Source organism: Carassius carassius, chromosome 10 (genome assembly GCF_963082965.1).
Source record: "Carassius carassius chromosome 10, fCarCar2.1, whole genome shotgun sequence".
NCBI lineage: Eukaryota > Metazoa > Chordata > Actinopteri > Cypriniformes > Cyprinidae > Carassius > Carassius carassius.
In genome coordinates, this window is record NC_081764.1 from 32901943 (window position 1) to 32915194 (window position 13252).

Here is a 13252-nt window from a genome sequence, read left to right on the forward strand (position 1 = left end):
GCCAGGGGAGAAGACAACTAAGATAACATACAATAAAAGAAGAAAAAAATAAATAAAAAAACAAATCATACAAATGCATTGTAAAGCAGAAACATTGTATGTGACCTAACAGCTTTCTTATTCGTAGAGCAGGAAATGGAGGAGATGTATTGTTTTACATTAACGGAAAGTTCAATAAAGGTAGGTTTCTTATTCTGGAATTTCGATTTATGAATGTAAAACTTGGTCAAAATAATAATTAGATTGATTAGATAAAACTCAGAAGTAAAGTTCATGTCATGGGTAACAAAACCAAACAGTACATTTTCCCATTTCAGCATAAAGTCAAGATAACTATGGTCGGCAATATATTTACTTAGTTTACTCCAAAGCAGCCTAGTATGAGGACACAACCAAAATAAGTGCACAAGTGTTTCTCTTTGATCTCCACAAAAGGAGCAATTAACATCAATATCTTTTTTAAGCTTCTGTAGGTAATGATTAGTTGGGTAAAACCTATGAAGCATCTTAAATGAAATTTCTTTAACTTTATTCGTTAAAAAAAACTTATGCGGCAGCAGCCATATTTTATTCCAACACATATCACCAACAAAATGAGACCAATATGGCACTGATGATGGTACAGTGATAATTTCTTGCTGGAAAGATCGGCAAATGTTTTTATTTACACTTTTACTCTGAACTGAGAGACAGCTTTTACCAATATGTGTTTCCAAAACATTCCCTAATACAGGGGGATTGTCATTTCCCATAACACCTCTAAATAACGATATTACACCTGTAGGGATGGCATCAAAGACAACAGAAAAATCCTTTGGGGTGACAGGGATGCCAAATGTAGTGAGAAATTCAGAGTAAGAATAAAGCCGACCATCCTGATTAAACAACTGGCTAACCAAAAAAATATTGTTTTCAAACCATTGTTTTAAAAAAAGTGATTTGTTTTTAAATAGAATATGCTTATTGTTCCATATGTAGAATCTATGAGGGCTAAAATTGTGTTTGTAAATCATTGACCATGCCAGAAGCATTTGTTTGTGGAAAGAAGCAAGTTTGATTGGAATCTTGTCAATATTATAGTTGCACAATAAAACAAAATTGAGACCACCGAGTGAAGTGAAAATATGGTGTGGGATAAAGTTCCACAGAGATGTTGGACACCGAAGAAAACGCCTAATCCAATTTATTTTAAAAGTGTGGTTCAGTGTGGTGAAATCTAAAAAATTAAGGCCACCCTTGCAGTACTCATTCATTAAGACTGACTTTCTCACATAGTGTGTGCGGTTTTTCCATACAAAGTCATACAGAATCTTGTCTATGTAATCAATAAATATTGCAGTAGTGCTTTTAACATACTGACGTCTTTCCGATCGGATTTGGGCGGGACTTGCACAACTACAGCGTGTTTCATTGGCCACATCAACACCCGGAAGTTAAGGTCGATTAACATTGAGCCAATCCGCGCTCTCTGAAATAAGATTGTTTTAACTGGCAGTATTATAAGCACATATTTTCTGTATTTACCGACTATTCCTAGATTAATCGATATTAAGTTATTATTCAGATGTAAATTATTAGATATGTGAATTATATAAATGTGTTGTCACGTGGTATCTGTTACTTTTCTCGGCGCTGAGCTGATTGGACCAATCGCATTCGTGAGTGATTAAAAGCTACTATATATACAGTTAATTGTATAGAGATTTATACGAACGGCTTTGCATTTGTCGATCAGGCATTAATTATTATAATATATACATTTAAACGTTTATACCCTATAGAGATTAAATATCCAAAATGAGCAACAAAAAAAGAGCGATAATTACAGATTCAGCTTTGGGCCGCCGAGCGCCACCTGGCCGAAGAGCTACTTTTCTGTCCGATATTTTTTTTTCTAATACATTTTTATTTTCCAAACGGGAGACGGAAGCAAAATTGTAGAATTGTATCCAGCACGCGCTGCGGTGTAGAAATGGGGATTTCTAATGGAAGCTCGTTGGTGCAGATGTGCATATTCAAAGTCGCTCAAAACATGCATGTGTTGGAAAGAAAGGTTGCGAGTGAGTTTTAAGACTTATTATGTAACTTAACTGAATATTGAACGTATTTGCATTGATATAAAGGACGTTATTGGAAACGTAGACGTTTGTGATGTTCTGTCCCTGTGTCTTGATGTAGATCTGCCTGTCTCTCTCCTGAAAGACTTGCTGCCACATCTAAACATTTATTATCTGGACAGAATCGAATCTGCTGCTGCCTCCAAAGGTACAAAAACACACTCATACAGCTTCATTACATTTCTGTTTGCTTGTCCTGTGATGAGAGAGCATCTGATGGATCTCTGATTCAGATGCACACATTATATTAAATGTGCACCTGGATATAAAATGTGATGAATGATATATTGCACTTTTCAGTAACATTTAACATGTAAAAAATAAATAAATAAATAAATTTCTTTAGGAAACAGATTCTTTCTAAGTTGAAATAGTGGCCAGTATATTAATGATATCAGGGTCAATCCGTGTCAACTCAACCAGTTTCTGATATTTGGTTGATTTGACATGGATCGAACCATCTAATAAAGTCAGAGTGCCGCATTTAACACTGAAACCTGATGCTGATTTCAGGAATCTCCACCTCTGTCAATTGGGCAGCAATATGGAGAGATCTGGACCAGACGTGGCGCTGGAGATTGAAGGTCTGTTGTTCTTCATTGCTGCTTAATTCATTCATGACTCTCATTATGTGTGATGAACCTGCTTAGAATATCAGCATACTGTCTTTCAGAGCATTTATTGATTTTCGTTCACTTGTTGACTTTTTCATTTTATGCAAGTTATTTTTTTTTTAAATTACATTTTATTTATGTATTTGTTTTTCAGGCTTTCTATAGGAAACTACCCAGTCAAATTCTTTATAAGTGCCACTTGCATGGCCAATAAACTTTTTATTTTTTTTATTTATCTTTTTTATTCTGGCTTTTTAAAACAAATTGCCAAGTCAGATTCCTTATAAGTGCTTTCATTGTCAATTTATTTGATTATGTACTGTCATTTTATTTTATTCTGGCTTTTTCTTTTGTGCTTTTGCACATTTTTTTTATTTTATTCTGGCTCTTAGAACAAAGTCAATACTATCGTACTATTCATCATATAATTGTTTATTTAAAAGTGTTGTTATTTTTATTATTGTTTATTTTTATATATTTTTATTTCATTCCTTGATTGTTTTTTTTAGCTTTTATTTACAAAACAAAAGGTGCAGACAGGAAACAGTGGCAGAATGAAGTGAATGTGACAGGAACTCAGATTCAAACCTGTATCCTCACGATGAGAACCATGTTGAGAGCAAGTGATCTAAACTTGATTCACTTATTTTTTCAGTCAGCACTGCCCGATCAGGACATGAAGCAGAGATGTTTGGAGAGGCTCTTTCACATGGTGCTGTTCACTCAGATCAGACGGGGAGGATCGTACCTCTCTGATCTCAGCGAGTCTTCCATTCTCTCCGTGACCGTAAAACACGTCCGAGTCCTTTCTCTCCACACATCAACCAGAAACATCTGCAGGCTCACGTCCGGGGACCTGCGGCCCATCCTGAGCAGCCTAGAAAAGGGAGTGAAGTCCCTCAAATTACTGGATGCAAAATCGCTGTTCAAACACGGACGGAAACACGTGCTGTTTGTCCTCCACCGGCTCCTGGATCACGGCTCTGTTACAGAAGTGGTTCTGAGAAGAAATCCAGATTCATCTTTTCTGAGCTGGCTCACGTCCAGACGCAGAGGTCATCAGTTATCGGTGTCCAGTGCTCCGGAGGCATCCCACGCTGACGGACATCGTTCAGTTTTAGGTGAATTCGACTCGAGGTGCAGTGCAGAGCTGGAGGAACCCGCTGCCAAACGCCTCGCTTTAGACATGGAGGAAAACCCAGAGGTTTTGTGCAGTGAGTTTTCATCCTCAAGCCGCTCTGCTGACCGCTGTCCTGAAGGTCAGATCCACTCACTTGATTTTGAAGTGTCCAAATGTGATATCCTGACCACAGTGTCTCGTATCCTGCCGACATGGTTGTGTCTCCACACGCTACATCTTCACAGTGACTGTAAGTACATGCTGACAGCTGAACTCAGTTCTAGTTTTTCCTAGTTTTGCCATTTTAGAGCAAACTACTAAATCCAATTCCATGTAAATGAAAATTACATGGCCAATAAACATGGATTGATTTGATTTGTTTATATATATATATATATATATATATATATATATATATATATATATATTTATTTTCATTTACATTACATTTATTCATTTAGCAGACGCTTTCATCCAAAGCGACTTACAGATGAGGACAGTGGAAGCAATCAAAAACAACAAAAAGAGCAATGATATATAAGTGTTATAACAAGTCTCAGTTAGGTTAACACAGTACACCTAGCATGGGCTTTTAAATAATATAATAAATAAAAAGAAAAGCAAGTATTAGAGGTCTTTATACACATACACACACACACACACACACACACATATATAATACTTTTATTCAGCAAGGATGCATTATTTTAATAAAAATATCAATATATTTAAATTTTTCCTACTTTTATTCAGCAAGAATGCAACATATTGATCAAAAGTGACAGTAAATATATTTATAATGTTACAAAAGATTTCTGTTGCAAATTAACTTTTATAATTTGTTAAAATATGATCATGCTTTCCACAACACACAATAACATTTTTCAACATTGACAATAATCAGAAATGTTTCTTGATCAGCAAATCAGTATATCATTATGATTTCTGAAGATCATGTGACACTGAAGACTGGAGGAATGATGCTGAAAATACAGCTGTGCATCACAGAAATAAATTACATTTTAAAATATATTTAAATAGAGAACAGTTATTTTAAATTGAAATTATATTTCTGTTTTTACTGCATTTTTAATCACATAAATAGAGCCTCGGTGAGCAGAAGAGACTTGTTTCACAAACATAAAATCCTCCAGACCCCAAACTTATATTATTTAATTTCTTATTTTTTTAATGTATTTGTTTAATATAGGCGTCTGTGAATGCGGGATGGTGTGAAGTGAAGCGGTGGTGTGTGTGTGTGTGTGTGTGTGTGTGTGTGCAGGGCTCATTAGTGAGCATGAGATGTCAGTGTTGGTGGAGTCTCTCAGACGGTTGTTTCTGAACCCCGGCTGCTCTCTGACGGATCTCAGTATAAGTCACGTCAGCGCTCACACACACGTGATCAGCATCCTGAGAGCTTGTCTGACCCTTCAGAGCCTGTCTCTGGAGATCTGTCCGCCTGCCGAGAGAAACCAGTGGAGACCGCAGCCGCGTTTCACTGAACACAAAGGTGATGACTTCCTGAACTGAGAGCTGAGACACAGCTTTTTGGTCCAGATTCATAAGAATTGTACTGTTTGATGAGATGTTGATATTTCCAGTTTATTAGACATAGATAGTTAGTTAGATCACTCTTTTTTTCTCTGTATTTGTAGAGCTCTGCCTGGAAAAGCTGACAGTCAGATCCACTGGTCTAATGACGGTGACGTGTTTTCTGCCAGTCCTGAAATTAACTCCCAAACTCAGCAGCCTTCATTTCACAGGAATCCATCTGTCACAGGAGTTTTTTCACACATTAACAGGTACTCAGGCAAATAAACAGTTCCTGGTTTAGCCAGACATTTACACATGACCCCAACATCTCTTCGTCACCCATGTGAAAACCAAGTGCACTTCGTCAAGAGTAAAAGAGTACTTAATACAGCGAAAATATACTTTAAAACCATACTCTGTGTGTGAACTGAACGTTATGTTTTCAGACACTCAATTGTAAGGTATTTAACTGAAACTTAAGTACGTCTTCTGTATGTAATGTAATTTTATAATTACTTCAGTTGACTGAAAAAATGGTTAAAATGTACTGTGAATGTACTAATAATCATTTATGCTAAACTAAAATAAACTTTAATGTAGTTTCTTTAGAAACTTGTTTTAAGTGTATTTTTATTTATTTATATTTGTAATTACGTATTTGAAATTAAGATGCAATGTAGAACATTTAAAATTATATTAGTAATATTGAATAATCAAGTACTCTGCATGTTTTTGTATAGTGGTCAATACATCAAGTGTAAGTGCATGACAAAAGATTAGTAAAACTTCAAAAGTAAAATTTTATATGTTACATTATTGCAAATGTGCTTTTTAAAAGTGCATTTAATTATATTAGGAATATATATTATGAATAATATTAAGAAACTCTTGAAAGTGCACACTTAAGATTTGACCTTTTACAAGTGCAAATTTAATACAATTAAGTGCACATATTTCTGAGGTAATGAAGAGTACGTAATGAAGAAATGTTGTCCTACCTGATACAGGTTTTGATCTAGAATTTGAATATGAGGAATTATTTCTGTTTGGTATTTTTCCCATAGGATCTAATCCATCCCTCAAGGTATTAAAGCTGGAAGACATAAACTTATCTGACCATCACCAGGAGATTCTTCACTTTCTGGAACATTCTGTGTTAGAAGGTATGACATGATACAGCGGTGGAGAAACCGAGCTAGTGTTGAACTGAAGGGCTAATGTTTGGGCTGTTGTCTGGATCTCAGAGCTGTCCTTCAGAGACTGCAGGCTGCTGGATAAGTGTGCGGTAAAGAAGGACTTCCTGCTGCCATTTGTAGAAGCACTGAAAGGGATTTCCTCCCTCCGGACCCTGATGCTGGCCCAGAATCGCCTGGGTAAGACTGAACACACTCTACAGCATAACTATATGACTTATTGAAGTCAGTATCATTTTTTCTTTTCTTTTTTTTTTTCCTGAAAGAAATTATAACTTTTCTAGGGCCCAATGAAATCTGTTACATTTTTTCCCAAATTCCATTAAATTTTTGTCTGTTCTAATTTTACTGGATTCCGTTTTTTCTGTTTAATTTTTTTTTTAATGGTTAAATTAAATGTTATTTAAAAAAAAAAATCAGGAATCTTATACATTTTCACATCGATTTGTTAAAAGTTTAACAAAAATTACATGTTTAGGGCACTATGAAATGTTTTTTTTTTCTTCACCATATGTTTTATTGTTTCCTAGTTCTGTGTTTTAGCATGCCTAATTATTGAAATGCATAAAAACAACTTAATTTAATCGATTTTTGTCTTACAGTAGCCTTATGAAATGTTTTTTCCCCCTCAGAAATCATGGTGTGTTTTAACATTTTTCTGGTTATCAAATGAAGGCATAAAAGATGAAAATTAAGCAAACATTATTTTTTTGGTAAACAAATGGGGTTTACTATTAAAATTATAACATGGAAGAAATGTTGTGTGATTATTCCTTAAAAATAATGTTTGTTTCTTTTTAGTAGTAATAGTAGGCTATGTACATTCTGCTGAACAATAGTAATACATTTCTGGCAAATACTTGTCTTTAAACTAAACTGGACTTTTATTTTGGCAGTTTGCTGTGATACTAGTCCATATCGTGATTTGATTTAAATGTAATGACCTACTTTTTATTAATTCTTTCAAAATTTGACAAATTCCGTGACATGCGTTAAACTGTGAATTCCTTTTTTATGACTAGATTCTGCGATTCCTTGCACGTTTTCTGCTTCGGGGAAATCACAGGGCTCTACTTTTCTTTAGCATGGATGCACTAAATTGATCAAAATTTAGAGAAGTGATCTTTACGTTACAAAATATTTATATTTCACATAACGGCTGTTGTTTTGAACTTTCTATTTATAAAAGAATCCTGAAAAAAATGTTATCGTTTCCACAAAAATATTGTTTTCAGCATTTATAATAAATATTTCTTGAGCAGCAGATCAGCATATTAGAATGATTTCTGATCAAATAAATGTTGTTCAAATAAATGCAGTCCTAGTGAGCACAAGAGACATATATTCTTTCAAAATATATATTTTTCCTGACTTCTGACTTTTTAACAGTAGTGTATATACTGTAATTATGGATTTAAATTGATTGTAATGGATGACAGAATTTACATTTGGATGAACTATTAAGATGATTTACTTCAGCTGAACCTGTTTCTCATATAGCATCAGACTGAATATGTAAACTGTTGAAGAAAAGTTACAGTGTTTCATGAAGGAACATTTTTTATGGGTTTGGAATGACTCAATGGGGAATAAACATGACAGATCTGTTCTTCTTTCTCCAGCAACAAGTGCCATAGAGATTGCTAGATTATTCTCAGGATGCCGCCCAAGCAAAATCACAAAAGTAGACCTAAGGTAATGCTGGTTTTGTTGCACACATCTTTCATAGTTGCTCAGTTATGTTGCTAAATAAATGTCATCTCTCGTTTCATACAGCTCAAATTTCATTCTTCCTGCTGAGCTGCTGGAGTTCGCGCAGCTGCTTGAAACATACAGGCCTGTTCAGCGCCTCACACTGGACCTGAGGTCTAATCCACTGGATCGTGACCCGGAGGTCAAAGGTCAAGCGCTGCGAAAGCTCATCCCCTACTGTAATATATTAACAGACGACTGGGACTCCAGGTCCACTATGGCAGATCACATCAGTGTGATGTGAGAAATTCTGCAGCTGCCCTTGTGAAAGACATTTGTGAGCAAAATCACATGGACATAAATGACCTTCACAAACACATTGAGTATAATTACACTTTTAGATGGAGATGTTTACAAAATAAATACAATGAAAGCAACTGGAAAAAAAGAGTGTGCTATTGATTGAACAGTAGAAAAATTAGACAGATCACCGGCGCAGTCCGAATCATCAGCTGGAGCGAAACCTGACAGCAGAAAAGTGGATTTGACTTCAATAACACCACTGTGCATCTTAGAATCTGATGCTGATTTGCAAAAAAAGTCCTAATATTACATAATTTGATGATGCTGAGTTCAAAAATATCAAAACCTTTCCGTTATGTACAAGTTTGTTATAAACGCGGTATGTAACAGCTTTGAATAGCTTAAAATAAAAGCAGTCAAGTTTCAATGAGACTGAGAAGTTGTTCTGGTCATCGTTCTGGTCATTCCCTGAAAATAAGACAACTGTCATGTAGAGTAGGGTCAGAGTTAATGAATCTATTACAGCTCCGGTGTTAAATTAGTGTTTAGTGCCACTGCAGCTACTATCATGACCTGTCACTGTTAGATTAGTTCATGCTAGATTTTTCTGAAAGGTGAGTGTTGTTGTTCTGTGGATCAGAAGCACTTTGAGGGTTTCATGGTGCAGGTCGGTCTCTTAAATGAATGGTCCTTGTGGTGCAGCTCCATCTCTGAGCCCACAGTGCAGCTGTTTGGGGTTGATAAGATTTTTAATGATTTTTGAGACTACTTTTATTTGATCAAAAATACAGTAAAAACTGTAATATTGTGAATTACAATTTAAAATATATATTTTTTATTAAATATACTTTAACATTTAATTTATTAGCATGAGCTTAAAAACATGATCAGCAGAAGTAAATCATGTGATAATTGTTCATCCACATGTTGATTCTGTCCTCTGCAAACAAAAGGCTGCTTGTTTTGATCTTTCATCAATACAATAAAACTAAATATCTGATTTCTATTGTAATATATTTTCAAATGTGATTTATTCCTGTGATGCGCAGCTGTATTTTCAGCATCATTCCTCCAGTCTTCTGCTTCACATGAACTTCAGAAATCATTCTAATACACTGATTTGCTGCTCAAGAAACATTATTTATTATAATCAATGTTGAAAACAGACGTGCTGCTTCTTGCTGCATTTTTTTCAAAGGATTAGTTGATGATTAAAAAGTTCAAAAGAACAGCATATGAAATAGGAAAACTTTTGTAACATTATAAACTTTCACTTTTGATCAGTTCAATGCATCCTTGCTGAATTAACTAACCTGCCAGCAGTGTCTCTGCTGCTTTAGTGGAATAATGTTGGGGGAAGAGATCCATTGCTCCATCAAACCCTTCTTCTCCTGCCAGACACTTCTCATAAATCAAGGCAGGATCTAACAGAGAGACCAAACACACATGTGTTTAAAGCACCATTTTCATGTAACAATAACTGAATGTCAGAAATGATAAAGAGGGAGGGTTGTGTTGATGAAATGTGATGTGAAATGTGAAATGAATACTCACGGTTGCAGAGTTTCTTAAGCGAGGTGATGGATGACAGAGAAGACACGCTGATTTTACCCGGTCTGCACACTTTCTACATGTTTGGCCTGTTTCAGGGATAACTTATACAGCTCTTTATGGAGAGGAGTCAGTCTGACAAAAACTAAAATAAAGCCACACGTTCATTTTAAACTAAATATCTTATTGCGCAAGTAAATGATGACACAGATGCACACGGTTGCCGATTACTTAAAGGGGGCATATGATGCAATTTCAAATTTTCCTTTCTCTTTGGAGTGTTACAAGCTCTTGGTGCATAAAGACTAAAGTCTCAAATCCAAAGAGACATTCTTTATAAAAGTTTACAGTCAACCACACCCCCTAAAACGGCTCGTTCTAACACGCCCCCACATCTCCACGTCACTATGTGGGAGGATTTGCATAACGCCGCCCAAATGTTCACGCAAAGAAAGAAGGCATAACTTTATTCTCTGTTGCAGCCGTTGCCATGTCGTGGAGTCGCTATGCGTTTCCTTGTGAAAGCAAAACTACTTTGTTTGGCCTTCCAAAAGAGGACAAGACTAGAAATCAGTTGAGTTGAATTTCAACACTGTTCCAGAACGGTCCAACCCAAATATTCAGATGTGTGCAGCGTATTTTATGGAGGATGAGGATTGTTTCCTGAACCAGTTGTACATTTATATTTAAAGATACGCAACGCAACGCGTAAAAAGACAGCTGAAGTCATTATAATCAGTAATTATGTCCCCACTAGATTCAACAAATAACTCGTTTATAATGAGTTTTATTGGTTTTGTCTTGTCTGATGCGAACGAATCTATTTAACCGGATCTTCTTAGTGAACCGCTCGAACCAGTTCACCGAATCGAACTGAATCGTTTGAAACGGTTCGCGTCTCCAGGACGCACTAATCAGTTCTATATTAATATTATTATAAATATATAATTTTAATATTTATATCAGTAGAATATAAATGTATATATAAATATTTGTAAACATATAAAGAATTGTAAACAAAGTGTTTTTTATTTGATATGATTAATATGTATTATTTTTATTACATTATGGGATTTTTCATTACCTGTCAGTATGAGCCCATGGCATCAAAATGGAAATATATACGTTATAATGTCTTAGTGATTTTATTTTAATAACAGTAAATTGTAGTTTTAAACAACGGAATTTTTCTTTAAGGTTTATGTGGTGTCTGTTATTTGCTTAATATGCATTTATAGATTGTATTCGATTCCTCTTAGTTCTAAGGTTTGTCTGGATGTTTTGCGCATATTTTATATAAATGTTAACTGTGACTGTCCACTAGATGGCGCAGGTGTGTTATTTACGTTGACAACAGCAGCAAGGTCTTGTGCATTCTGATTCTCAGGGGTCAAATATCATGCATTCATCATCTCTTGTGTGAGAAATACCAGAAAAGACAAGTAAAATTATAGTAGCTCAGTGAACCGATTGCATTGTGCACAGCTGCCTCGATTTCAGGCTTTCACTCACCTTTGGTCGTAAAAGACCCAGACACTAACAGCATGACAGTAATCAGACACCTCAGTCTGTGTTTTGTATAAACATGTGCTGATAGAGCATTCAGAAACACCATTCATATGAAAACGTTCTGCTGAGGTCTCAAACAAGTTAACATACTTATTGCAATAGTATAACATATATTATTTTTTTTATAGTGGTTTAGAGACAGTAACTGTGACTTGTCTTGTATGAAAATGTTGGTGCAAAGCAAAACACAATGAAACAAGTGGTATGACACACAGAGATTAAATGTAATTCTCTTTAAATGCATCATCTGTATAAAAATCTGAGCAATAAATTCCAGGTATATACATTTATATTTATAAATAATAAAAGATATAATTATGATAACATGTATAAAAAAATAATAATAATACAATAAATACATCAAACAATAGCAATTATTTCCAGGGGATGCATAGCATCCAAAGGGTAAAATGATGCCATCCTAAAGGAAAATAATTCCCTGCGCCACTGGGAAACATAATGAGCAGCTCACGACTAAGCCTGCTTCCCTCAGATCTCAGAGGAACAAAATTCAAAACTGACCAAACCCTTCCAGATTATCAGAACAACGTTATTGCATTTGATATAAAGGTGAGTGACGTGTCAGTGAAGAAGCTGACATGATGACTATATGACATCTTTCAAATGTTGGGTAGTATAGTACATAATCTATTAGATCTATGATCTCCGAGTCCAAAAACAGAAATGCAGAAAAGTAACAAACAGGACCAAAACACTGCAAGTAATCTAACAGAACATTAGGAGGTTAAACTGGTGTCTACTGTATGAGGTTTCTCTATTAATCAAACGCTTAATGTCAATACAAAACAGTTGATAAAATCCCTGTTACATTCAAAGGCAGTAACAAAAACGGAATTTGTGATTTAAAATTCCCTTAGTCATAAAATGCTTTTAGTTTAAGGGTTAATCTCATGACTGGTCACGTTTAAAAATAAAATAAAATCAACTGAAATGAAATAAAATGATGCAAAAAATTGATCAGGTTTTTCATTACTGTGACAGTCTTATGTACTACAGTAAAAAAAGCATGTACGTCAAATACTACTGTACCATAAATACAATGTAATGTATTGCATCATAAATCGTTTACATTACATTATTGAGAATGTGAATTTTGGGGGAAATGTACTGAATTGATTAAATGAAAATAAAAATATCATGAAAATGTAAAAAAACAAAATCCTAAATGGGCTTAATAAATTGTTAAAATTATAGAAGTGTACACCACATCTCTACCTGAGGTGATCTGCTATTTACTTTGGTATATCATTCACCTAACAATAAGTCAACACCCCAAAACATAAAACAAAACATAAAATCTGACAATGCTTGGATTGAAATACATTTTGGTAAACCTGTACAGTGCTATGTGCTGCCAACTTTAGCCAGGACCCAATTTCATTTAACTGACAAATCAAATATGTCACGTACCCTGACAAAGATGCAGTCCATAATAGAAAATGCACAGAAAATCAGACATCCACTCGAGCAGTGAAACAAAATAACAATGTTGATTAAAGAAGTTTGAAATTAAAGAGGTATTTCTTATAGCAGAGGTTA

At 34.9% G+C, this 13252-nt stretch overlaps 1 protein-coding gene across 1 annotated transcript; it reads left to right on the plus strand.

Annotated features, from left to right (window-relative positions):
- Nucleotides 1–1894: 1894 nt before the first annotated feature.
- On the plus strand, nucleotides 1895–8717 carry lrrc41 (leucine rich repeat containing 41). The gene is made up of 10 exons (XM_059560979.1): nucleotides 1895–2060; nucleotides 2179–2265; nucleotides 2631–2701; nucleotides 3387–4101; nucleotides 5134–5361; nucleotides 5507–5653; nucleotides 6449–6547; nucleotides 6629–6757; nucleotides 8200–8272; nucleotides 8354–8717. Exons 1-10 carry the CDS (start codon nucleotides 1973–1975, stop codon nucleotides 8571–8573), a joined length of 1857 nt encoding a protein of 618 aa, XP_059416962.1. The 5' UTR covers nucleotides 1895–1972; the 3' UTR covers nucleotides 8574–8717.
- Nucleotides 8718–13252: the final 4535 nt, after the last annotated feature.